At 36.6% G+C, this 24,392-nt stretch overlaps 3 protein-coding genes and 4 long non-coding RNA genes across 8 annotated transcripts; all 7 read right to left on the minus strand.

The window, feature by feature from the left end:
* Window positions 1–422: 422 nt before the first annotated feature.
* LOC106169384 (uncharacterized) lies at window positions 423–1,632 on the minus strand. Its single transcript, XM_013548834.2, has 2 exons — window positions 1,241–1,632; window positions 423–928 (listed from the first exon to the last, which is right to left on the minus strand). Exons 1-2 carry the CDS (start codon window positions 1,415–1,417, stop codon window positions 656–658), a joined length of 450 nt encoding a protein of 149 aa, XP_013404288.2. The 5' UTR covers window positions 1,418–1,632; the 3' UTR covers window positions 423–655.
* A 4,249-nt stretch (window positions 1,633–5,881) lies between these two features.
* LOC106169392 (uncharacterized) lies at window positions 5,882–10,765 on the minus strand. Its single transcript, XM_087000495.1, has 5 exons — window positions 10,296–10,765; window positions 9,588–9,888; window positions 8,601–9,167; window positions 7,434–7,540; window positions 5,882–7,253 (listed from the first exon to the last, which is right to left on the minus strand). Exons 1-5 carry the CDS (start codon window positions 10,554–10,556, stop codon window positions 6,903–6,905), a joined length of 1,587 nt encoding a protein of 528 aa, XP_086856621.1. The 5' UTR covers window positions 10,557–10,765; the 3' UTR covers window positions 5,882–6,902.
* An 887-nt stretch (window positions 10,766–11,652) lies between these two features.
* LOC147764136 (uncharacterized) lies at window positions 11,653–12,205 on the minus strand. Its single transcript, XR_015331864.1, has 3 exons — window positions 12,090–12,205; window positions 11,816–12,016; window positions 11,653–11,739 (listed from the first exon to the last, which is right to left on the minus strand). It is a non-coding gene; the product is annotated as an uncharacterized LOC147764136 (long non-coding RNA).
* Window positions 12,206–12,385: 180 nt separating this feature from the next.
* On the minus strand, window positions 12,386–13,312 carry LOC147764137 (uncharacterized). The gene is made up of 4 exons (XR_015332167.1): window positions 13,261–13,312; window positions 13,089–13,150; window positions 12,948–13,008; window positions 12,386–12,861 (listed from the first exon to the last, which is right to left on the minus strand). It is a non-coding gene; the product is annotated as an uncharacterized LOC147764137 (long non-coding RNA).
* A 33-nt stretch (window positions 13,313–13,345) lies between these two features.
* Window positions 13,346–13,729, minus strand: LOC147764138 (uncharacterized). Its single transcript, XR_015332168.1, has 2 exons — window positions 13,659–13,729; window positions 13,346–13,548 (listed from the first exon to the last, which is right to left on the minus strand). It is a non-coding gene; the product is annotated as an uncharacterized LOC147764138 (long non-coding RNA).
* Window positions 13,730–13,816: 87 nt separating this feature from the next.
* LOC147764139 (uncharacterized) lies at window positions 13,817–14,481 on the minus strand. The gene is made up of 3 exons (XR_015332966.1): window positions 14,402–14,481; window positions 14,255–14,316; window positions 13,817–14,150 (listed from the first exon to the last, which is right to left on the minus strand). It is a non-coding gene; the product is annotated as an uncharacterized LOC147764139 (long non-coding RNA).
* A 3,381-nt stretch (window positions 14,482–17,862) lies between these two features.
* On the minus strand, window positions 17,863–23,720 carry LOC106169393 (uncharacterized). Of its 2 annotated transcripts, none has more exons than XM_013548849.2 (8): window positions 23,587–23,720; window positions 22,635–23,333; window positions 22,280–22,410; window positions 21,887–22,054; window positions 21,508–21,646; window positions 21,022–21,213; window positions 20,445–20,579; window positions 17,863–20,122 (listed from the first exon to the last, which is right to left on the minus strand). In XM_013548849.2, the coding sequence occupies exons 2-8, from the start codon at window positions 23,317–23,319 to the stop codon at window positions 19,203–19,205; spliced, it is 2,370 nt and encodes a 789-aa protein (XP_013404303.2). In that variant the 5' UTR covers window positions 23,320–23,333; window positions 23,587–23,720; the 3' UTR covers window positions 17,863–19,202. The 2 variants fall into 2 exon arrangements, with proteins under 2 accessions (XP_013404303.2, XP_086857183.1); XM_087001057.1 differs by having other exon boundaries at window positions 17,863–20,118; window positions 20,441–20,579.
* Between the last annotated feature and the right edge of the window lie 672 nt (window positions 23,721–24,392).

The raw sequence follows: 24,392 nt of genomic DNA on the forward strand, positions 1-24,392 counted from the left end.
TTTGGATGATAAAGGTTCCTATTATTATGTTTAAGTACCAAATGTTTTAAATATGCTTTTATTTGAGACTGATTTTTATCTTCTTATTTTCACTGTGATAAATGTATTCACCCTTTTTGTCTCACAATTTTTTTTTGGTTTTTACTGTGCTGTTTCTTTTATGCAACAATTTTTTTTCCGCATATTATATACATATATTAGAATTTTTTATAATTTTAGATGAAGTTAGTTAAGCCAATGTAAAATATGAATAAGCAAACATTAGAATAAATTCCTTTATTATATAGTGCAAATATCGTTTTCCATTCACCATTGTTAAAAAAAAAAAAGAAGTACCCGATAGACTGATACTAAAATCTCATGGAGCTATTCTTTTTAAAAGATATTGCATTTTATATTGAATGAGAGATGAAGTATCCAGCTATTTTGAAGATTATTATTATTTGAACCTAGTTCAAATGCCAGGTATTTCAACATATTAGAATATAGTCTTTAAAAGAGTGGTACGTACTATGTAATATTCATAACAACAATAATATACCAAAAACATATTTATGCAAAAGTCTGGTTTTACTAGAGACACCGTGTACAGTAGTACGTGCTAACCAAAATATCTATTGTTTGCTTAGTTTATTTCTCCAAAACCGCAACATCATCAATGAACTTCTGTGGCGTCCCCGCTCCACTCCCGGTATTGTAATACTTTCTTCCAGTATTCAGCCTGTCCTCTCACGTCTGCAGGAACGGCTGCAGGAATATTGGACAGAACCAGACGCGCTGCCAGGCCGGAGTAGAGGGGTTTAAGGAGGTCTGACCACTGGGCGGCAGGCCAGTCTATGCCGAACTTTTGTTTGATGCCAGCATGTTTTGCGTTAAGTCCAGGGTGACTGCCAGTGTCTTGGGTGGCTTGAAACCCAAGCAGATCAACCTATACAGATAAAGGAAAACCCAGTAACGATCGGGATATCTATAAAATGCCAGTTCTGAAGCACTTATTTTCCCCTCAAGTCAGTTTCGTTTTATGCAAAAAAAAAAAAAAAACTATCATTATCCCCGCTGACTCAAATAATACCCGCAGTTGCTATGTCAAGTTTCATAACTCTTTTTTTCAGAAAAAAATAGCGTGAATATCAATAAGACTGGCGGCAACAAATTGACGCAGCGGTAGCAGCTAACGCCATGGATATCAATACAAAAACAACGCCAAATCAATACGTGCCATATGTTAGCTATGACTCACCTGCCAAATTCCGCCGTAGTAATTAGGTCGGTAGGTGTTTCGGTCAGTTCCGTCTTTGGACTCTACGTAAGCTATTCTACGAAGGAGTTTCTTATCATCAGGAAATAAACTCAAATTATGAATCTGTTTAACCACGCTTTCCACGACATGTGAGCCGGATCCTCTGACGTCTGTCATCTTATTGTTGATGTATTTTTGATAACGGGTGCTGATTATCACGCAGATCTGTCCTCGGTGGTACTAACTTCCAGTCCGTATTCCACTCTTTATAATGCTGAATACGTTTTACGTTGATTTAGTAATGACTTCTAAGAACACTGAACTTAGTCAAGATTCAGTTTATAGCTATATTTGGCGAAAAAAACCACCCAAAATTCCAATATTTCGCTTGCATATGAAAATCCCGGAAAAAATCCCCTTTTCTATTTGTGATTAATGGATTCCCCACACCAAACCTCCATACCAACATACTACTAAACCTGGTACAATATGTAATATCAACTAATGCAGCAGGCAAAAAAAGAATAAAAATAGAAATATTAAAAATAAAAACATGCTGTTGCATATTTTCATGGCATATAACTTATTTAATCTTATTTTATTCAACTGTGGCAGATTAAAAACATAAATCAGTGCGTTTATTATGGTCACTCAAATGTCAGACATCTTGAAGATATACTATAATACTATAATTTTATGAAATATTCCAATAGAATATCAACGCTTTGCTTAGAAAAAGGTCAAACTCTTCCCAGGGATATTTAAAGAAGTAATAACTGACAGCCTTTAAAAGTGCTGCACACGTCAACTACAGGGACTCAGGTGCACGCGTGACCTGTCACATTTGACTTTGTCTTAAAACACATACATACATTCTCAGGACCATCAAACACTCCAAAATTTCTATTGTAATGCCATAATGTTGACGCAGCGTCCCTTGTGCGACCGGGATTTAAATTTCTTTTCTATTTTTTATTTTCATTTCAGGCAGCATTGTACAAAAAATTATACGCAAAGTACGTGGCATGAATATAACTGCTATTATCTTTGCAAGCAAGGTCCAACAATGCGGCGGCCTTTTTTACTATGCCTTTTTTATCCCCGCTGTGTTGGGCAGGTAGAGTTACAAGGATGCATCAAACTGACGCGGATAATCTGCACCGGAATGTGCACTGAAAGAATTTTAACACAAGTTGGAAATCTACTTTCATTTCAGTTCAAGTGTCATAGTGGTGATTTCATGGCCGAATTACATTTTAGAAACTTCATATTTTCATTCAAATTATTTCAAAGTTTGGTAGAATTATGTCAGGGTCTGAGTTATAACCATTTACCTGAATCTCTTAATATATGGTACTCATTTTGTGAACCCTATATTACATTTGCCAGGTGCGCCGCACGACGAAATCGTATTCGATTTTCCATACTTTTTTTTTTTTTTTTTTTTTTGGAGGGGGGGGCTGGAGGGGTATCGTAAGTAGCTACGGGCTATGGCGAGTACATTTACATGACATGAGGGTACCGTGCCATTTCTCGGGCAGGGTCAAGTGAAGAAAAATCTTTTTTATTTTGAAAAGTGATTTAAAGGAGCCCTTTCGGTCTCAGTGCAGTTGCCGCACGCCTTTCGTGCGGCTTCCATGAATATCGATGCGTTGTTGTAACCCCTACGCTATTTTCATCCATGTGGTCAAGTTAAGTAAAATCACAATTTCAAATTTATACAAGTGAACTACAATAAGTTTTAGACATCTTTACCCTCGTCATGCCCTCTTAACCACAAAAGAAGGGAAGGAAATAGACCAACAACAGGTCCAACCATTTTCATGATCACTGCAAGTCCACCAAATATGGCCATACGTACGGGATCTGTGCAAAGTCAAAGTACGAGGCAAAGTCAAAGTACGAGCTACGGACTACGGCCCACGGGCTTACGATTTCAAAGGTTTATCATAAGTTTTAGCCTGACAAAATCGTAGAGGCTACGGAGGCCGTCTGCCTCCGCACAGACGCCGCACGAAAAGGGATTTACGGGAAGATACATGAAGGCAGTATACGAAAATGTACAGACATAGCATGACAAAGATATCACGGTAAACAATCCGGTGATCAATTTGTAAGGGAAGATTTCAGTTGCAGGATATAACTGTGGCTTCATCTCCTGCTTAAAGTGAAGTCAACCTCAGTTAAATTGCTTCAAATGTATCTCTAGTAAATGCACCTTACTGAGGGTCAAAATATCTTATTATAGGAATCCCTTTTGATGTATTTTATGGGCTTCGTCCTGTATATAGGAAATAGAGAGAAATGTTTGTAGTCATTTAGATAGCCTGATTGCCAGTGGCGTTTTAGGAAACTCCATAACACAGACAGAGAAATAAATATAGGGGTCAATGAGACAGTAAACCAGGGAGTTAGTGAACAGACATGCTTATCTCTACAAAGCGAACTAAGACGTTATGATACATGTAGAAGCACGAAACCCAATATTTCATACCCAGCGAAAACGAAAATGATTTGAATCATTTGATACTCTAACTTAAAACTTTGGATTTCCTCATATCTCTTTCTTGAGACTTTGTTACGCGATGAATTTATACTTTAATAGTAACAATTTATCAATCTCCCACCTGCCTGATGTATATAGCTCAAAATCAGTTAGCATGATAAGTGTTGTAACACCTATTCTTAGACTACACACAGCTGATCAAAACAGCTGTGCAACAATGATGTTACACGAGTTCGGTATCTCAAGAATAAATGCAGACGGCCACGTTGCACACAGAAGCATATTAATTACTTAAGATCTACATGTACTTAAAGATGCCGGAATAAGCCAACGTTTTAAAAAAGATCGAGGAAAGAGAGATTTCCTTTTCATCAATACTGGATGTTGCTTTGAATAAGCAATACCAACACGCTGAATTAGCACTTTCCAGGTAAACATTTGCCAGGATGATATGTGGTTGCGTAATCGAGGTCTTTTTCCATTAATTATGAGTGTGGAAACCACACAACGATATGCGTTGCCTGGAAAAGGAAAGCAAGATCAAGTTCTGGGAGTTATTTTAAGTTCACGCAGTTCTGAAATTCCTCAGTGTCAAATAAATCAAATCGGAACAAACAATTACGAGCGCCAAAAATTTTTAAATTATATCCAATTTCATGGCCCTAAACACTCCGAAATTACATGTTATTTCGTAATATTGATTTTTCTGTAATATTACAAGCAGCATTGCACAAAAGATTCTCCAATGCGCAGCAACATAAAAAGATTATACTCAATGCATAAAATGGAGACATATAACTATCAGACGAGCTTCTATTAGATTCGTTTTTAATAAACACACACACACACCAAAACATTTAAGCTATGACCTTAGATTGAAATAACCAGTCCAGCCAACATTGTAAATTGTAAGAAAAGCTTTCGACAGAGTTAACAGGTTTTATTTATGGTATAAATTATATAAGTTAGGAATTTGCGGAAACTTCATGAATTCCCTTCATAGAAACCCGAAACGATGTGTTAAGGTAAATAACTATACAACAACTTTCCTTGACATAGATACCGGAGTGAAACAGGGGTGTTTGCTGTCACGTTTACTCTTTGACATGTTCATTAATGATCTGGTGCATGATCTTAAAGCTCTGGGCAAAGGCATTCATGTTTGCTCCTTTGTTCGAACTAGAACTCAACATTGAGTCCTAAATGCGATGACGTTGTGCTTTTAGCTAAGAACGAAAGGACTTGCAGTCAATGCTTGATGTAGTGCACAAGTGGTATTACAAAGGGCAGTTGACTCTGAATGAGAACAAAATCCAGTTCATTTCAGGACACCTAGAGTGCCTAAGACTTATTATGTATTTACATGTGGTAACTTAAAGTAAACATTGTCGAAAAACATATTTTGATATGTGGTATTTTGAGCATTTTGATGCGAGTATATCACGAATAGCTATGTCTGTAAGTAGAGCTCTAGGTCTTCTGATTGCAAAATGCAAAGCAAATGGGAGCATCTTTATGTTTGCGTTACGAAATTATACAATCCACTTGTAGCTCCAGTGTTAGAGTATGGTTCTGTTTTATGGGGATTCCAGGGTTTTAATCAAATCCATGCTATTTTTAACCGAGCTTGTAGGCATTTCGTTGGTGTGCTCTGAACGATATTTTGGACAGAAGTTTGTAACTTTCATTTTAAGATTCTGGGCCATGCACCAAGATTTGTCTACCACAAACTGAGGTCACCCCTCGAGATTGAACACCCGGCAACGCAAAACATGAAGAATCGTACCTTGGCAGCCTCAACTTATTGGTATTCAGTGCACAAGCAGCTTCATAGGGTCTTTGTTTACGAAATAGGCGTTTTTGTCTACCTTTGCTTTGTTGATATTTTCACATTGTTTTGACTAAAGGGCTGAAACTAAGGGCTGAAACGTCACCAAGGTAATGAGGGTTGTACAAACACGGTGTTGCGTGTTTTGTTTCACATTCCAGTCGACAATCCGGACAGCCCGGACGGCTATAGTCAAACCACCAATATTTATTATCACATGAATTATGTATCTCAAGAATAAATGCAGATATCCACGTTTCACAAAGGTGTTTTCTACATATGCTTCCGAATACTGGAATAAACACACTACTGGAAAAGTATTTTATTCAAAACACAGATCAACAGACGAAAATAACACTTTCCAGGTAAATACCCGCTGAGATAAAATGTTTTTGCGTAATTTAGGGTCTTCTCTATGAGAAAATAATATGAAAACCACAAAATGATAGGTACTTTGTGTCTCCAAATTGAAAACAAAGTCGAATGCTGGAATTTATTCTTCGTCATGCAACTCAGAAACAAACAATATTTCAGCGCCCATTGAATCCAATCGGGACAGATTTTCTCCCCACATACAGGGCATTTTCTTCGTTGCGCAATGACAAAGGCTTAAGACACTTGCCTCTCCCATAATTTCCCTAATCTAAATAAATTGTATCACCCTGAAAAAGGTACATATACGTATCCCATGGTTACCAGTTAATTCAATTTTAATAAAGCGTGGATTTCCGGAACACGAAAGTTGAATATTTCTGTCAGAGTAGAGAGGATATTTCCTTTAATATATTTATTTATGTTCAATGCGCGCAACTACTTAAATCACAATGAAAAATATGAAATATAAAAATATATCAATGTATAAAATAGATATCACAAGTCATTAATGCACAGCAATCAGTTAATCAATTACCTAAATCTGGACATATTACATAAAATATTTCACCTATGGAAGAGATATCTTATATGTAAATGCGATGTGTTAAGGCTGGCATATGTACAATTGCAAAAAAAAAAAAGGATTAAAGCAACGTGTTATCAAATATATACACAAGTATAAACTTAAGTAAGCTTCACAAAAATTTTCTTGTCCTGAATTTCGTCCAGTACATACCTACTCAGCGTTAATTTTCTATTACTTAAAAATTCTATTGAACAATAATGTCACACGCGTACGTTCAAAAACCTGGGTGATTTAACGCACAGAAGCCATAAAATTAATCAGTCTTCTGCAATGTCTGAAATGATATTGATTTTTCTTTTCAGCTCGGATTTTCAACAGCTAAGAAGTAAGGCTTTTTCATGGAGTAGTCTCATTCTGCATGCTCTGTTTAAGAATACACCATCATGCAGAGCAACACTGCCAAGGCAATGTTTTTCAAACATCCAGATACGGTTCCACTTCCTCCGAAATTTTCCTGACCGACATACATGGTTATCTTGAAAGTGTTGGTGTCGCTTGTGCCTGTTCCATAGATGGAAGTATAAAGTGAAACGGTGGAGTTGGCGGTGGAGTTAGAAACATCACGTCTGACGCGAGAGAGGGAGGGCGGAGGTGGAATGTAGAAATCGTAAAAACCCTTGCTTGTGTCGCTGTCGAGTTTATGATCATAAAAAGCAGGGCTTGGATTGGTTGTGGTATAAGACGCATACATGCTTGTCTGCCCAGCGGTCATTGCAACCTGAAATAAATTTGGAATTTTTTTAAACATATCCATTATGTTAGTGTGCAATTGAATTATTGAGATGTCACAGCTATTTATCATGCAAACAACAAAAGAGCTACAAACAAAAACGTCCATCGCATACCATAGGATTATAACAAAATGTCAACTGCAATTACTATTGTAAAACAGCTTTACCTTAATAGTTGCCCCTGACTCCACAGATGCTGAAAACGTAAAGTAGGCAGCTTGGTCTTTCTTCAGTGTACCTGTTATTTCTGCTTCGGCATTCACCTCTGTTGAAACTATAAATTCAAAATATAGATCGAGTTAATTACAGTATTGCTTTTACTTTCGTTTACTTTTCAATAAAATGTTTTTTAAAACTTTATTTTACTATTGACTTATGGGATAGTCGAGGTGGAGAACACGATAAAATATTAACCTCTGGGAGAAATCTTACGTAGTAAATTTGAGATATGGCAGAAATCTATCACACTGAATATGCTTTGAGTAACCATATAAAACAGCAATGTATACAAGGACACACACATTGTGTACGTTTAAATAATACTCATATAATCTAGAACAAATGAATGATTTTAGCAAAATACTATTCTGACCATTGCCATAAACTGAATGTATCACACAAAAAGTATCTGAATAAAACGATGCGCACCATCGTCCAGCTATTTTTTCTATTCTCCGTTGTGACTTTTGTCGAAATAAAAACTAAATAAAAAGGTGAACTCTCGATCACATTTATAAGTCATCATGAGTTATCAACCAATATTTACTTCTTTTACAATCGCAAGTCAGCTAAGGCATCGATATGCTCACTTGATCTGTGAACCTGCGTTCTGAAACAACCTGCATCTATTGGCAACAAGTGGAGATAAACGGAGTGCTATCGTGTGTAATGACACTCACTTTATTTGTCCCACGATTGATGGAAAAAATTAAAGTGATAATAACTCTTCGTTTCAGCCAAAAAATGAATTTTCCTGGAGTAAACAACAATTTTCCCATACTTACCAATGGTTAATGAATCCATTTTTACATTCAAAGTTAGTCCCTGGTTTTTTTCTAAAAAGTTTGTTTTTTTTGTTAAAATCTCTTAAGAGATTTTAACAGAGTATAGCCATCAATGGAGGTCATGTGGTCTAAAGACAAGCTCAGATATCAGAATAATAGCTATAACAGCCGTTTTTGTGGGAAAACAGTATATATTATATTTTTATGAGTCACTCACAATGTTTTTATTGTGAAATACAGATTTCATACGAAGAGTTATTATCCCTTTAATGATACTGGGTCGCTTTCTTGTCAATTCTTTCAAAAAGGAAAAAAAGGAAACGGGCTTACCCTTGCAGGTGCGACCTTCTATCTCGGACTTAAAACTGCTAAAGTCTGTGAAATCAGTCAAGTCAAAAACATATTTTGAGTCTGGATTAGATGCAATGCTCTGAAGCTCGCTATAATCAATACCGCTTGTAACTCCTACGGCAAACACGATGATGTCATTCTCGTGTACACGTTCGGCATACTGAATAGTGAGCGATTCGTCGTTGGATTGGCCGTCTGTGATGACTATACCTATCTGTGGAGTTCCCGTCACGTTCTGGCGTCCCGAACTTTTCATAACGTTGACAAGAGATGAAAGTCCCAAATGTGTTGCTGTACCGCCGCCTATGTAGTTAACATTACCAATACGTGGAATAACTGTTGCGTTGCTGGTGTAGTCGTTGAGATCGAACTCGATTATCGCCGCGTTGCTGTACTTAATCAAACCAACACGGATCTTGTCCAAACCCACTTCCATTGAGTTCACGACATTCTGGACAAAAGTGAGCATCTGTTGAAAGTTACTGGCACCTACGCTGCCAGAGGAGTCCAGCACAAATACCAGATCAGCGCGTAGAATGTCGCACTCTAAAATGAAAATAATAATAGCAAATATACATACATATTGATAAAGAAAGAAGAATCGTTAACATCTCACTGAATTCCAAATCTGTTAGATCCAGAGGTATATGTTAGAACTTTATATGGCAAATAAATAAATAAATTTCCTTTTATATATATATATGAGTGAAATCACTAGTCTCAATCTCCATATCGAGAGGGACTAAAATTCAAACAAAGTAAATAACAAGCTATCCCTATCATCAACAGAAAGTACTCCAATTGACGGATTTCAATACACTTCATTTTCAATTTTTCGTTCCCAACCCATAACAAATAATGTAAAAACTCATTCCTTAGGTTCATTTTTGAATTTCGATTTACTGTCTTCTGCCTTTAACAGCCTGCTTGCATAATTTTCTTTTCGTTTAACAGTGTATGACTTACTTGATTGTTTCTCTAATTCTGTAACGTCGTCTATAAATTTCTGTTCTGTCCCCGCTCCACTGTTGCTGTTATAATACCTTTTCCAGTACGTTGCCTGGCCACTAATGTCGCGGGGGATAACTTGGTTTATGTTGGAAAGGAACAATCTTGCAGCGAGACCAGAATACAGCGGCTTCTGGAGGTCCGACCATGAGACCGTTGTCCAGTCGATGTTAAATTTTGTCCTTATCGCTTCAAATTTTGATGTTAGACCCGGGTGGCTAGATGTGTCCTGTGTCGATTCGAAGCCGATTCTATCAACCTGAAAATGAAGATGAATTTACATCCACCGTCAGTGTGCAAGATATCCAGGGAATTGCAAGCCGTTTTATTAACATGAAAATTGCAAAATAACTGTACTTTCGTTACAGATTGGAAAATTGAATTTCATCAATATGAAAATGAACACCAATTATAAATATTTCTGACAAAAGGCTTCATCAGTATTATTCAATAACGATTGCTATTTGTCAACCAGACCAAGTAAGGGATGTACTCTATCAGTCAGAGAGGAAAGTGGTTAGGAAATATAAAAATAATAGTGAGGAACACCTTTTGCCGAAACTTTTAAAATTGGTTTTCGATTTCATAAAAATAAACTTATTACTTCCCGTAGATAAACTTTTTTTCACTTCATTTTATTTAAGGTTACATTAAGCAAATTCTCACCTGCCAAATACCCCCAAAATAATTGTCCCGGTACGTATTTGAGTCAGTCCCATCTTTGGACTCCACATAAGCAATTCTCCTCAGAAATAATTTGTCATCGGGGAATATGCCAGAACTTTGAATGCGGTCCACTACCGCCTCCACTACGGCCGTACCAGACGCCTTTGCTTCTACTGTGCGATCCACAGCACACATAATGTTCCTAACGGCAACTTGGAAAACGAAAAAAGAAATAATACTTTTCACTACAAAAAACGCCATGTTTTCACACAGGTTGCAATTCCACAAGAAGCCCAGTGTCAGTCTCAAGCTGATTACACGTTTATTTTCCTTAATGCGCCACTGATCTCCCCTTTTTATAACCTGCCACGAGTCTAAATTTCTTTATGTCAATAACAAGGTGTGTCGTTTATCAATATATATGCGCATGCGAAATAGCACGGAGTTTTTTCATTGCTTCGTAGAACCGCATTCACCTGGATGTTATTTCAATCGGATATGAAAAATAGTCCCCGGTTAATATCGACCATGGGGGTGGAGTTGGCATCTGAAGGTCACATAGATTCTTGGAAGGACTATTTTTAAACCTGGTGTGCAATAGCGATGATGGGTATTACGGATTTTACCAACTTCCTTTATCATATTATAGATATGTCAGCGACCAAGACAGATAGCCTGTTACTATAATATTTATTTTCATAACCACTTAGTGATAGGAACACATAGGGGTGTATTCTCTTATCACAAGGGTGGCTAGTAGTGTTTTATTATAGAATTCGTCTATACCAAAGCCTGGATTACATTTAAAATGCGATACCCGTACGGTGCATGTAAACTGTCCCTTTTCGTACGGCGTCTGAGCGGAGGTAGACGGTGGCCGTGCGAAATCGAAAGGATTAAGGCCATGTAATGTAGACATTAATACTAGTACTCGGCGTAGCCCGTAGCTCCTTACGCGATTTCAGAGGATAAGGAGCACATACATGAAATTATCAGGTTCAGTTTTATTTGTGTGTATGTGATGGCTCGAAAGATTTATGTACGGACTTTGGCTGTTAGTATACTTTCTTTATCAAAGATCATGCAGGGTCGAGATAAGATTTTTTTATCAATTTACAGTATCTACCCCCCCCAAAGAAATATAATTTACTAACCTTGAATTCTTGATCCAAAAAGAAGTCAATGTGCGCGTGGAGTCGCTCATCATCTTATGTCCTGTAAAAAGAAATAAAAAAACAAGATGATATGTTTTTCTATTTACCTTTCCTCCCACCCCCCAAAATATTAAAATTTACTAACCTTAACTTGTATCCACGAGTGAATTCTATGTCTGGTTCAATTTACCAATCCCCCTGCCAAAAAAAAAAAATCAAATTTACCAACTTTGAATTCTTGGTACAAAAAGTAGTCAATGTCCGTGTGGAGTCGCTCATCATCTTCTGTCCTGTAAAAAGAAATAAAAAGTGATTAGATTTTTTTTCAATTTACACCCCCCCTCCCCCAAAAAAATATTTACTAACCTTAGCTTGTATCTAAGACTGAAGTCAATGTCCGGTTGGAGAAGCTCTTCATCTTCTTTGTCCTGTAATAAGAAATATGCAGCAAGATTAGTTTTTTCAATTTACTAATCCTCGTCCCCAAATAAATAAAATTTACTAACCTTGAATTATTGATCCAAAAAGTAGTCAATGTCTGTGTGGAGTCCCACATCATCTTCTGTCCTGTAAAAAGAAAGAAGGAGATTAGATTTTTTCAATTCCCCCCCCCCCCCAAAGAAAAAAAAACTTTACTAACCTTATTTTGTGTGGACGAGTGAAGTTAATGTCAGGGTGGAGTTCCTCATCTTTTTTTTTTTTTGTTCTGTAAAAAGAAATATGAAACAAGATAAGATTTTTTTCAGTTAACCAATCCCCCTGCAAAAAATCAAATTTACTTACCTTGAATTCTTGATCCAAAAAGTAGTCAATGTCCATGTGCAATCCTCATCATCTTCTGTCCTGTAAAAAGAAATAAAAAGGAGATTAGATTTTTTTTTCAATTTACAGCCCCCCCCCCCACCACCCAAAGAAAATAAACTTTACTAACCCTAACTTGTATCGACGTGTAAAGTCTTTGTCCGGATGGAGTCGCTCATCATCTTCTTTGTTCTGTAAAAATAAATGAGAAGTTGATTAGATTTTTTCAATTTACCAATTCCCCTCCCAAAAAAATTATTTTACTTACCTTAATTTGTATCGACAAGTGAAGTCTTTGTGCGGATGGAGTCGCTCATCATCTTCTTTGTCCTGTAAAAAGAAATAAAAAATAAGATAAGATTTTTTTCAGGCTACCTATTCCCCTCTTAATAAATTTACTAATCTTGAATTCTTGATCCAAAAAGTAGTCAATGTCTGTGTAGAGTCCAACATCATCTTCTGTCCTGTAAAAAGAAATAGAAACGAGATAAGATTTTTTAAAATTTACAACCCGCCCCCATCCCCCCAAAGAAAATAAACTTGACTAACCTTAACGTGTATCAACGAGTGAAGTCTTTGTCCGGGTGGAGTCGCTCATCATCTTCTTTGGTCTGTAAAAAAAGATATGAAACAAGATTAGATTTTTTTCAGTTAACCAATCTCCCCCCCCCCCCCAAAAAAAATATAATTTACTAACCTTGAATTCTTGATCCAAAAAGTGGTCAATGTCTTTGCAGAGTCGCTCATCATCTTCTGTCCTGTAAAAAGAAATAAAAGGAGATTAGATGTTTTTTTCTATTTACAACCCCCCTTCCAAATTAAAAAAAAGTTTACTAACCTTATCTTGTATCGACGAGTGAAGTCAATGTGCGAGTGGAGTCGCTCATCATCTTCTTTGTCCTGTAAAAAGAAATTAAAAACAAGATTAGATCTTTTCATTTTACCTCTTCTCCCCCTCCTCCCCCCCCCCAAAAAAAATAAAATAAAATAAATAAATAAAATTTACTAACCTTGGATTTTTGATCCGAAGTCAATGTCTGTGTGGAGTCCCTCATTATCTTTTGTCCTGTAGAAAGAAAAATATAATTTACTAACCTTGAATTCTTGATCCAAAAAGTGGTCAATGTCTTTGCAGAGTCGCTCATCATCTTCTGTCCTGTAAAAAGAAATAAAAGGAGATTAGATGTTTTTTTCTATTTACAACCCCCCTTCCAAATTAAAAAAAAGTTTACTAACCTTATCTTGTATCGACGAGTGAAGTCAATGTGCGAGTGGAGTCGCTCATCATCTTCTTTGTCCTGTAAAAAGAAATTAAAAACAAGATTAGATCTTTTCATTTTACCTCTTCTCCCCCTCCTCCCCCCCCCCAAAAAAAATAAAATAAAATAAATAAATAAAATTTACTAACCTTGGATTTTTGATCCGAAGTCAATGTCTGTGTGGAGTCCCTCATTATCTTTTGTCCTGTAGAAAGAAATGTTTTTTTTTTTCAATTTACACCCGCCCCCTCAAAAAAAAATAATAAAATAAAATTTACTAACCTTAACTTGTATCAACGAGTGAGGTCTTTGTCCAAAAAGTAGTCAATGTCTGTGTAGAGTCCCACATCATCTTCTGTCCTGTAAAAAGAAATAGAAACGAGATAAGATTTTTTTAAATTTACAACTCGCCCCGATCCCCCCAAAGAAAATAAACTTGACTAACCTTAACTTGTATCAACGAGTGAAGTCTTTGTCCGGTTGGAGTCGCTCATCATCTTCTTTGTCCTGTAAAAAGAAATAAAAAGGAGTTTAGATTTTTCAATTTACCTTTTCCCCTCCTAAAAAATATAATTTACTAACCTTAACTTGTATCGACGAGTGGAGTCCATGTCTGGGTGGGGTCGCTCATAATCTTTGTCCTGTAAAAAGAAATGAAAACCAAGATTAGATTTTTTCATTTTACCTATTCCCTTCCACCCCCCCCCCCCCCCCCCCCCCAAAAAAAAAGAAAAACTTTACTAACCTTAACTTGTATTAACGAGTGAAGTCAATGTCCTGGTGGAGTTGCTCATCATCTTCTTTGTCCTGTAAAAAGAAAAAAAAACAAGATCAGATTTTTGCAATTAACCTATCCTCCCCCCCCCCAAAAAAAAATTTTTTTTTTACTAACCTTAATTTGTATCCACGAGTGAAGTCAATGTCCGGGTGGAGTTGCTCATCATTTTCTTTGCCCTCTAAAAAGAAATAAAAAGGAGATTAGATTTTTTTTCAATTTACAACCCCCCCCCCCCCCCCGCACCTTAACCACCTTAACATATCTAATAAATAAGACTGTTAACAATAACAACAGACGCAGGTGACGGTTATATGCACAGACACATCTGTGTCTGTACATAAAAACAAAAAAGGGAAAAACACTCACTCACACTTGAGAGAAAATGCACATCAGCCTTAGATGAGAAACACGACAACCAAACAAGCGTGACGTAAATAGGGCATATGAAGGTTTTGGTTCTAGCCTCAAAGGGCATTCAACTTTCAAAAACGACCTAGAAACATGGGGTTAGAGGAATATGACAGAAATGAAAAGAGAGTATGACATGGTGGTACTAACCCATCTCCAGCTTGGATTTCAGTCCATTTACGATTAATTTTTTCTTCAGCGCTTATTCGACGTCTAAGAGCTGAGTGTTATTTGTACATGTACATTTCCCAGAGCGACGAGTTCGCGTGGATTGAAGGGTCAAATTCAGAGAAGCACACCATGAGGAAAAGACGAAACATTCGATGTTTTGTGCTAGTAAAGAAACTATCCTCAGGTTCGATGCATTGGCGTAGGATCACGTGAGATTTGAAGGCGGTTGCCCGAAGAAAATCTCTCTCACTTCTCGTCCTTTGTACTCCTCTGGAGTGAAACGCAACATGTTCGCAACTGCTTCACAATTGCCCGCTCTTAGACTTCCAATCTTAGATTGTCGGCTGGGGGCGTTGCTGTGGTCACCATCTTGTCAGTTTGAACTCGGGGGTGTCGTGTGAGAGTGAGACCCAAATTGCATTTTATATACACCTACGTTTGAAATGCATTCAGCGTTTCATACCTAAACTTTTTTGTTGAAACAGAAAAAACGCGCATTTACCTCGGAGGGAAGAATCAATGTTAGGCTATAATAGTTTTTGGAGGGAAACCACGCATGCCTCTCCCCCAATTATGATTGACAGTATTCTTGCATCTTGTTGACATGATATCAACCTGAAGTTTACTAACCTGCCCCAGGCCATCATTGGACGACCTTGTCCGCTTACACTGGAACACTTATTCACAATATACACTGATCCACAATGCACTTTGAAGAAACTTTCATTTCATTTTTTGTTTCACAGATGATGATAATAAAGATAAAGTGATAATTCATTTTGCTATAAACATTTATGTGGAGTTGTCCAGTATTTTTGTAGCATAATTAATTTTGCAAGGAGAAAGGATAACGAAAATTATTATATACTTGGTGTGATTTAATGTTTTAGTTACTTTTTACATTTGCTCAAATATTTTAACTACTTCTTATGTTTGCTTGAAAGAAGATGGCATACAGGGCTCCATAGTTCCCCTTTTCACTGTTCAGAACTGGCATGGTTTAAAAAACTTTCGTGTGTGTGTGTGTGTGTGTGGTGTGGGGGTGGAGGTAGGGAGCAAGAAAACAAGGCGGGGACATCGTGGGATATGGTGGCCAGGCTATGGATAGACGGCAGAGAGTTACAGGTGGTGCCCCCCTCTGAAAATGGAGGTAAGGCCAATGATCTGAGAAATTAAGTATTCGACGTAAGGAAGTAACAGTTGATGTAACATGTACCGTTAATTACTTTTCGATTTCAATGGTGTGATGTGCGTAGAATTAGATTGTTTTTCTACTTAAAGATGAAGCCTATTTAGTAATGTCAATCTATGGCAAATAACAGGGGATGGTGAAAATTGAGTAATTGAAGGTATGATCATTCCCCTATTTCTACCCTTTACCCTTAATAGACAAAAAACTATGAAAACAAATATTTTAGTCGATATATATTTGTATCCTTATTAAAGATAAATTTCCTAAATTGATGGGTTTCAGGGGCGGATCTGGGATTATTTGAAGAGGTCCGGAACGACAGGCCTCAAACGCGAAGTCAACCATCGCCCCCTTGGCGTGGGGTTCGGGGCCTGTTCAAGGGCCCTGAAAATTTTTTGGTGTTTTGGAGTGCAAACGGTGCCCTTTGGTATGGTTTAGAACTATGATTCAGCTAGTCAAAATTTTTATTTCAAAAGGGGAATATTGGTGTGATATTTTTTTCAGAAACCGAAGTGTGGGGGTCAGGACCCCCTTGCCCCCCCCCCCCTTCTAAATCCGCCACTGTCATGCGTCCTGCCGCTACATGTATCCTGGCGATGTTACATAAACTGAATTTTTTTTTGCACAACATCACTATGTGGTGTGGTATAAATCATGGCTTTCTTGTTGCCAGCTTTTAGCATCTATTTGTCTACTTTCAGAATAATCATTTTAAAAAAAGCTGCATGAAATAGCTAAATTTTGGAAAGGAATGTTATAGGAACATGAATGAAGTAGGTATAGGGTGGCGAGGGATGTAACACGGAGGATGGGACTCGGCAACTTAGAACATTGCAGCATACTCAAGATGATATTTGCAAGAGTTATGTGAAAGCAGTGATAATTCTAAACCATTGTTTAATGTTTTTTATCCCTGTTTTAGGCCTGGATTCACAGGAGCATGTGTAAAAAATGAGCATGTGTTGGGAAATGATGCAAAATTTTCATGGTGGTACTATATTTGTTCAAACAATTGCTAAAATTTCACATGAAATCTTATATTTTGGTAAAGATTTAAGGAACATTGTACTAGTCTTACAAAGTAGATATTTCTAGTTTGAAGTGGATTTTTCTAAGGAAACCAACACGGCAGTTAAATTTACTCTGTGTGTCATAAATTAGACCAGTTCAGACGCATGACCCAAAGTAATCCTCACTCTTGGGAGACTACAGACATGGGGACAACTTTGGAGAAACTCCAGAGGACCTGCACTACAAGAAATATGCGGATCCTTCCAATTCTGTGCTGGCTCGAATGAAGTATTTTATTTCTGCTAGTCTTATGTTTATGTGGGATTAACAATTATGTATTGAATTTCCACTTAAACTTGACCATCCAGAGGACCTGCGGGAAAAAAAGGCACGACCTGTCGTACAGGCAGTTTCCTGATGTCTGAGACAAAGTAGATAAAATTAATGATGAAATGACAAGTTGCTATTTCAGTCAAAGTATTTGAACTTCACGAGACAAAACAAACACGGGTAAGAAGAGCCATCGATTCGCCGATAAAATGAAAGGTCTCTGCAGGATTTTGGCATCAAAAGATTAAACGAGTTCTTGGTGACGTTTTTTTTTCTATCACTCACTATTACTTCTTATTATACGTCTTTTAGAATTGCTTCGCGTCAGGGTCCCATTTCCTCTCAGGACTGTCCACTACTTGTTTATTATAGTTTCAAATTCAAAAATTCCACATGAAAATTTCATTTGCCAAATTTGTCTCCATTTGGCAGAAATCGAGTGAATGGTTACGTATGCAAAGGATGTTTGGACATACTACAATCTGTTATATTAATCACATTTGAAGTACTTTATTGTACTACAAGTGAAAAATACAAAAAAATAAAATAACTAAATATAAGTCAAAATAACTTTACAAAAATATAATTCTACGGGTTGACATGATAAAGAAGTGCAGAACCTTGGCAAACTGAAGATATGTAGGGAAGTGATTTTGGCCAAGATTTGATAAATGGAAAAAAATTAAATCTTACAAAAAAATACAGAATAAATGTTTTTAAAAATATGTTTAACTTCCATTAATTCATGTGGGGTTATTTATACAGAGCACACATATTTTTGAAAATGTATCTTAGAACAGAATTTGTATCCTAGGCATGCAAAAATATTTAATTTAAGAAGATTACAATTTTTCTATGACTGCCATTTTTTAATCAAGATATATTGTGATCAATGAATGAATTTTTTTCATTGCCCCAAAGCAAGATTCTTACACCACCATGCTGCTGTGAGTTGGACTAAATGGGAGATTATTTGAAGATTAAAAAAAAAATCTTTCAACTCAAAATGCTTCTCTCTTAAAACAAAAATCATGGCATATAAATACCTTGGCCAAGAAATATTCTGGTGCTTAAGCCCATGCAATATATTAACTTACTAATACTGTCAATCAAAAAGAAAAAAAAAAGAATTGGATAGGTTTAAACAAAACACAGTGCATCTCATCAAATGAGCTCTAAGAATGTAATCATCTATCAAACCATTTTGTGTAGCAATCTCTTAGATTTCGATTATGCTAAACTGTATTCAAATACAATTGTTTCAAATTTACTACTCTAGTTAGTGGCAGGATCACAAAACTGCTATGACCATAAATGGCATCCATGGACAGTTTTACATCAAGGAGCATTATGGTTTTCAATATATTTAAACATATTTTAAATAAATTATGTAATACAGTCTTGTAAAATTAATCTTCAAACACGGAGATACTTATATCAAGCTCATGAATTAAATAAGCTGAAGTCCCATAAAAGGGTTTGACACTGAAGTATTTGATAACAATTCTTGAAAACAAATTAAGAAATAAAATAAGAAGACCCTGCTGCTACCTGATTCTTAATTTTGAGCAGATATATCACAAACACTTGACGTTAGCTAACTACAGGCACACCATGACACACACAGTGCTTCTAAATACATGAACATTTTACACACTATTTAAGCCAGATAATCACTAAGCCTCATGCACTCATGTAGTAAATACATCAAACTTTCTCTACTAATATACCAGTGACAAACTAAACCTTTTTTCACCAGCAGTTCTTTCAGTGCAAGGGCATTACTTGATGCAAACTTTTATACTATAAGCATTCTTCAGTCTCTGCATCTGTTTTAATGGCTGAAAAACTGAGATCTATTGGCAGGGAATCTCCTTCCTCCCAGAGTGTTTCCAGGGGTCCCATGTCAGCAAATATTTTGCTGAAACTTTGGTTGTTCACCATCTGTAAACTGTTGTTGAAAATGTCAGGTTTGGGCTTAATGGGTGTCAACCCTGGTATTCCAATATCTCCCAGTGAACCAAAACCTGGAGATTTAGACTCTAGGTAAGTGGAAGAAGAGATCTTCATGTTGTCACTGTGTTGTTGACGATGGGCTCCTCCTGGTGACAGTGGGGAAAAGATGGCACTGTCAAACAGGTTACTTGAGTTGCGAAGGGGGGTCAGTCCCTTTATAGGGGAAACAAGCTCTACATCAGGACACATCCCTTTGTAGGGGGTTGAGGTAGAAAGAGGGTCCCTGTGCTTTGGTGGGGTCTTCAGTAGATTCCTGATGGGGGATGTAAACTCATTCTCAAGGTTTTCAAAAATATTTTTCAAGGCGGAATCTGAAAGAGTATTGCAAGTCAAACCATCTGCCTCCTGACCTCCTAGGAATGAAGAGCTTTTGGTTCTAACCAGACGGCTCTTGGTCCTCCTTCGACGGCATTTCTTGTGTTTAGGTGAAATCTGCCATGGAGCAGACTTTGGCATCTCGCCAATACTGCAATCACTGCCAGATCTTCCTGAGGACATATCTATACCAGAGTCATACCTGCGATTCATCTCCATGCTGATGTTATCCCCACAGCTGGCATTTAACCATGCCTGGGTAATGATGTTGTTTTCATCGTACACTTGGACATTTGGTGCTATTTTGACATGTTTGGTTCGTGGAGCCTGGCTCTCTAGGCTGCTATTTGGGCGCTTGCGATTGGATGGAGGACCCGGATCCACTTTGCTCCCTGTAAAGTAAACAAGTGGTTTCTAGCACTAAAAATCTAGAGTGACAGATAAAAGTTAGGATAAATATTATATTTCTTGCTACATTAAAAAATTAACAATAAAACTTATTACCAGTCATTTGTTGGTTTATCATATATAAAATAATATTTCAGCTTGCAGGTAATTTCCCAACTTTTTCATCATTTTATTAAAAACCAAAAACCTTTTTCAAAGCACAAGACTGAAGCAGATATATATATATATATATATATATATATTTATAATTTAAATGAAAAAAAGGAAATGCTGCTGACAATGTATCATCATGTCTTTTTAACTTGCCTGCTGTTGTTAGCGGGGCAGCGCTGACAGACATCTGTGACAGCTGTGTGGCAGCCATATTAACTGAGACAAAGTTGGGGATGGGAATCAAAGCATATGTCTGAGGACTAGGTCTTGGAAGTATTGGTGCTGGTGCTAAAATGAAAAAAAAAAATGCAGTGTAGATAACAGCAGTTATAAGGCGAAAAATTATGCAGTCTATTTCATTATTCATACTATATTGACAGAATAACATTAGGCAAAAAATATAAACAGTATAAAATAACAGATTTCTATTCATTTTGCATTGACCTCAGCATGACCCTGCCTGCATATTTTCTGTCTTATCCAAAATCCAAAAAGTTTTTGCTAACCATCTAAAGAAAATATCTAAAATAGTTTGGAAAATTACATATGACAGCCTGAGCCTTGCATCAGTATGTTAGTTTAAAAAATAAGAAATTAGAAGTCTCACTATTAGTTAGCTTTTGTGCATAACTCTTAAATCAGCATAATTAAATGTTCAAATTAAAAAAAAAAGTGCATCATGAATCCTAAACCCAGGGCACCATTTTGAGAGCCATACCAAACTAACTACCTTTTCTCAGCCCTGTTTTGGAAGAATTGTATCTTGTACATGTCCTTTGCCCTAGCACACCCCCTTGGACTTGCAGGGGGTTTGCCCGAGAGGGGGTGGAGGTGGCCACTGGAGTTGGCTGCGAGGAGCCAGGAGAGTTGGTCACAGATTCAAATAACACACAGGATGTATCAGCATCAGCTCTAGATGGTGCTACAATGAATATCACATCAAACTTCAATTGCTGTTAGTGAGCACACCCAGTCTTGATTAGTTTCCCTTATAAGTTGTCAGATATCTTATAAAGTCAACTTTTTGAATAAGGCAGCACAGGCACAATGTTAAACAGTTAATTGCAAACATACTCCATTTCAAATAATTTTCTATTAAGAAATAAAATGCGTGTGCAAAAGTACGTGTTACATATAGACAGGATACTAAAAAAGCAAAATGTGTCAAGTGAGGGTCCACAGCACAACCCTAAGGAAACACTAACAAATTCTGTACCTGTGACAGCAAACTCTGGAGGTGGTCTAAAACTGGAGCAGTCTGATGCAAGGGTCCAATAGGAACCATGCTTTCCTGGGGCTGTAGTCTTCTCACGCACAAACAAATCATATAATGACAAATTGTGGCGTATTGAATTCTGAAAAAAATAAAAATAAATGAAATAAAATAAATAAATAATAAAATAACTAAATAAATAATCAGATCAGTTGACCTTGATAATGATAGTGGCTAATTTTTTTTTTATTAACAAATTAAATGTTTGATAAACAGGGTTTATTATCTTTCAGCTAAGCAGAGGAGGCCATTTTAACTGGATTATTATTTATAACAGACCATTTAACATATTTAAGTTACAGTAGACATTGCTGTTTATTACCTTCCAACCTTGCTTGGCAGTGTGCTTGTAAAATGGGAAGGTATTTTCAATCCAATGATAAATTTCCCTGAGAGTCATCCTCTTGTCCTCTTTGCTGTTAATGGCCATTTGGATCAGATGCATATAGGAGTAGGCTGGTCTTTTGTGAGGACCACACTCTCGATTCATCTGGAAAAGAAAATAACAGCATTCTATTCAGTTTTGCTTTGATGGTTTTATAAAGTGTCAGTATTCAAGAACAAAAAGAATGAACTTTCTTGTTTAAGAACCATTTAGTTTTCTTTTTTTTTTCTGTTTTATACAAATAAAAATGTCTAAATACCTGTTATCAAATTAATAAAACACTCTAAAGACAATAATAAAACAGCATTTAAAATTCCAGTTTGTACTTACTTTCTTCACATCTTTATCCGTAGTATAATGTTTGGTGGGAGCTTTGTTTATCTTGGCAAAGTTGTCTCCTGTCATGTCCCCCAACCAGTGAATGTTGGTCAGAGACTCGTCCAAAATGGTTGGGGAATTTCCTAAACAAAATAATTTTCAGTACTGATAAAAAAAAGAATTGATTGAATATAAATAAAGCTTATTTTCAAGAAAAAAAATAATAAGTTATCTAATTTCTTCTACTTAGTCAACAGAACCTCATTACAATTCTAAGATATGCTTAGCAAGAGCTAACCAGCTTTCATAATTTCAAATAAGAAAGATACATGAAGATGTTATTCTTCTTCCTGCCTAACTGACCTACCTGCTTCTTGGCATATCATATTTTGGTCTTTACTGAAAGTTGTTATTGGAGAGTTTTTCTTGAAGTCAAATGCTGTGGATCCTGTCTTGATTCCTCCATTGGAAAACATGGGCAAACCTTCATAAGCAACTTGAGGCTCCCCAATTTTAGTGATCTCAATGACAGTCTCTTGCAGCTTGCTTTCTTCAGTCACAATGTGACCATCATTTGCTAAGTTACTTTCATTTGCATGTTGTTGGATATCTTTGTTAATAGATTCCAGAGCTCTGGACCTAAGATTGGATGACTTCTCTCCAAGGGGTACAACAACAAGTTTCTTCATGTACTGCCCCTTGTTGCTGTTGATAATACTGGGGGTTGATGTTGTGTTGATATTTCCTGTGCCAACTAACGAAGAGTGAACGAACTTCTGGCATTCAACAGACTGCTTTTCCTGATAACCTGCCGCTTGCTGCTGTGAGGGTACGACTGTCAGATGCCACTGCCCTTTACTTACAGCGTTACATGCTGTACTCTGATCAGTGATATAATTGTTGTTTGTTTGAACTTCTGTCAAATTTGTGTAATTTGGGTAATGGTTGGATGACGTACCATGGTGTTCTTCTGTCCCTCGTTCATGGTTAAGAACTACAACAAACGTCTTCCTGGCTATGTCACCTTCTGGTTCTTGTCCACAGATGTTCATTCTAGTTGCCTGACCTCGAATTAAATGACAAATAAAAATACATCACTGGTAACATGAATTACCCTAGCATAACTATAACAAAATAATAGTACCAAAGTAAGAAACAACTCCGAAATTTGGTGAAATGGGAGTGAGTGCTCACAATGATATCAGTCAGTTGTATTTTATTAAAATTCCTTTGCCTGAAATCTTAAGGAATTTATTGCATTCAAAATTCTCATGCTTTCAAAAATGACAGACAAGCGAAAATGTTCGAAAAATACTTACTATTCAGGTTTTTAAAAAATGTTTTAATCCTATCGAGTCATCTTGACCCAGATCTTTTCAAATGTTTGACACCGTTCGAAATGGGACCAATCGCGTCGTTTGATTTCTTATCGCGAGAAAGCACGAGACATACCATAAAGTACGTATATTTCTATTGGTCAAGTTTGAGGGAAACCCAAACGATTAACTAACCAAAACACGTTTAGCATTTGGCTATAAACGCGTGTAATAATTTTTAAAAACCCGGAAGCTGTCGAAGTGGAATGACACAATAGGGCTATCGGATGTCCAGTTAGAAGATTTTAAACTAATCGTAACTTCATTAGAGAATTTCAAATGTACGATAAAAATAATGAATAAACAGTGTCAAAGAAAAAAAAGGAAAAAATTAAAGTGGAATGAAATCTTTTTTATATGGTGCTGGTAGACCCTAATACACTCTTAAACGGCCCGAAATGCTAAGTTATGTTTATATTTGATGTGTAAATAGTATTGTGTTTCATATTAGTTATTTCCATTCTTAACACCCATTTGTTCATACCGTTCGTATGAGATTCACATTTCACAATAAATATATACCGTAAACAACTCACAGAAACATGAAATTGATATATTCCATTTTACCACAAAAATCACAATTATTCTTGAATCTGTGCTTCCCATCAGACCATGTGGACCTTCATAGATAGCTATTCCTCAGTATTAATCTCTTAATTGAGAGATAATTAAAAAAACTTTTAGGAATAAAAAGACGGACTAATTTTGAATGTTGGAGTGGATTCATTAACCATTGGTAACATTTTATG

This window comes from Lingula anatina, chromosome 1 (assembly GCF_051362555.1).
Source record: "Lingula anatina isolate TDL-2025a chromosome 1, LinAna3.0, whole genome shotgun sequence".
Lineage (NCBI taxonomy): Eukaryota > Metazoa > Brachiopoda > Lingulata > Lingulida > Lingulidae > Lingula > Lingula anatina.

Excerpts from the sequence above, each read along its gene's own strand:
- LOC106169384 (XM_013548834.2), bottom strand. The coding sequence starts at position 1,417 with ATGACAGACGTCAGAGGATCCGGCTCACATGTCGTGGAAAGCGTGGTT. Across the intron at positions 929-1,240 it reads ACTACGGCGGAATTTGGCAG|GTTGATCTGCTTGGGTTTCA; the intron begins GTGAGTCATAGC and ends TTATCTGTATAG.
- LOC106169392 (XM_087000495.1), bottom strand. The coding sequence starts at position 10,556 with ATGGCGTTTTTTGTAGTGAAAAGTATTATTTCTTTTTTCGTTTTCCAA. Across the intron at positions 9,889-10,295 it reads ATTTTGGGGGTATTTGGCAG|GTTGATAGAATCGGCTTCGA; the intron begins GTGAGAATTTGC and ends CTTCATTTTCAG. Across the intron at positions 7,254-7,433 it reads AGTCAGGGGCAACTATTAAG|GTTGCAATGACCGCTGGGCA; the intron begins GTAAAGCTGTTT and ends AATTTATTTCAG.
- LOC106169393 (XM_013548849.2), bottom strand. The coding sequence starts at position 23,319 with ATGAACATCTGTGGACAAGAACCAGAAGGTGACATAGCCAGGAAGACG. Across the intron at positions 20,580-21,021 it reads CAAAACAGGGCTGAGAAAAG|CACCAGCACCAATACTTCCA; the intron begins GTAGTTAGTTTG and ends TTTTCATTTTAG. Across the intron at positions 20,123-20,444 it reads TGCCCCGCTAACAACAGCAG|GGAGCAAAGTGGATCCGGGT; the intron begins GCAAGTTAAAAA and ends TTTACTTTACAG.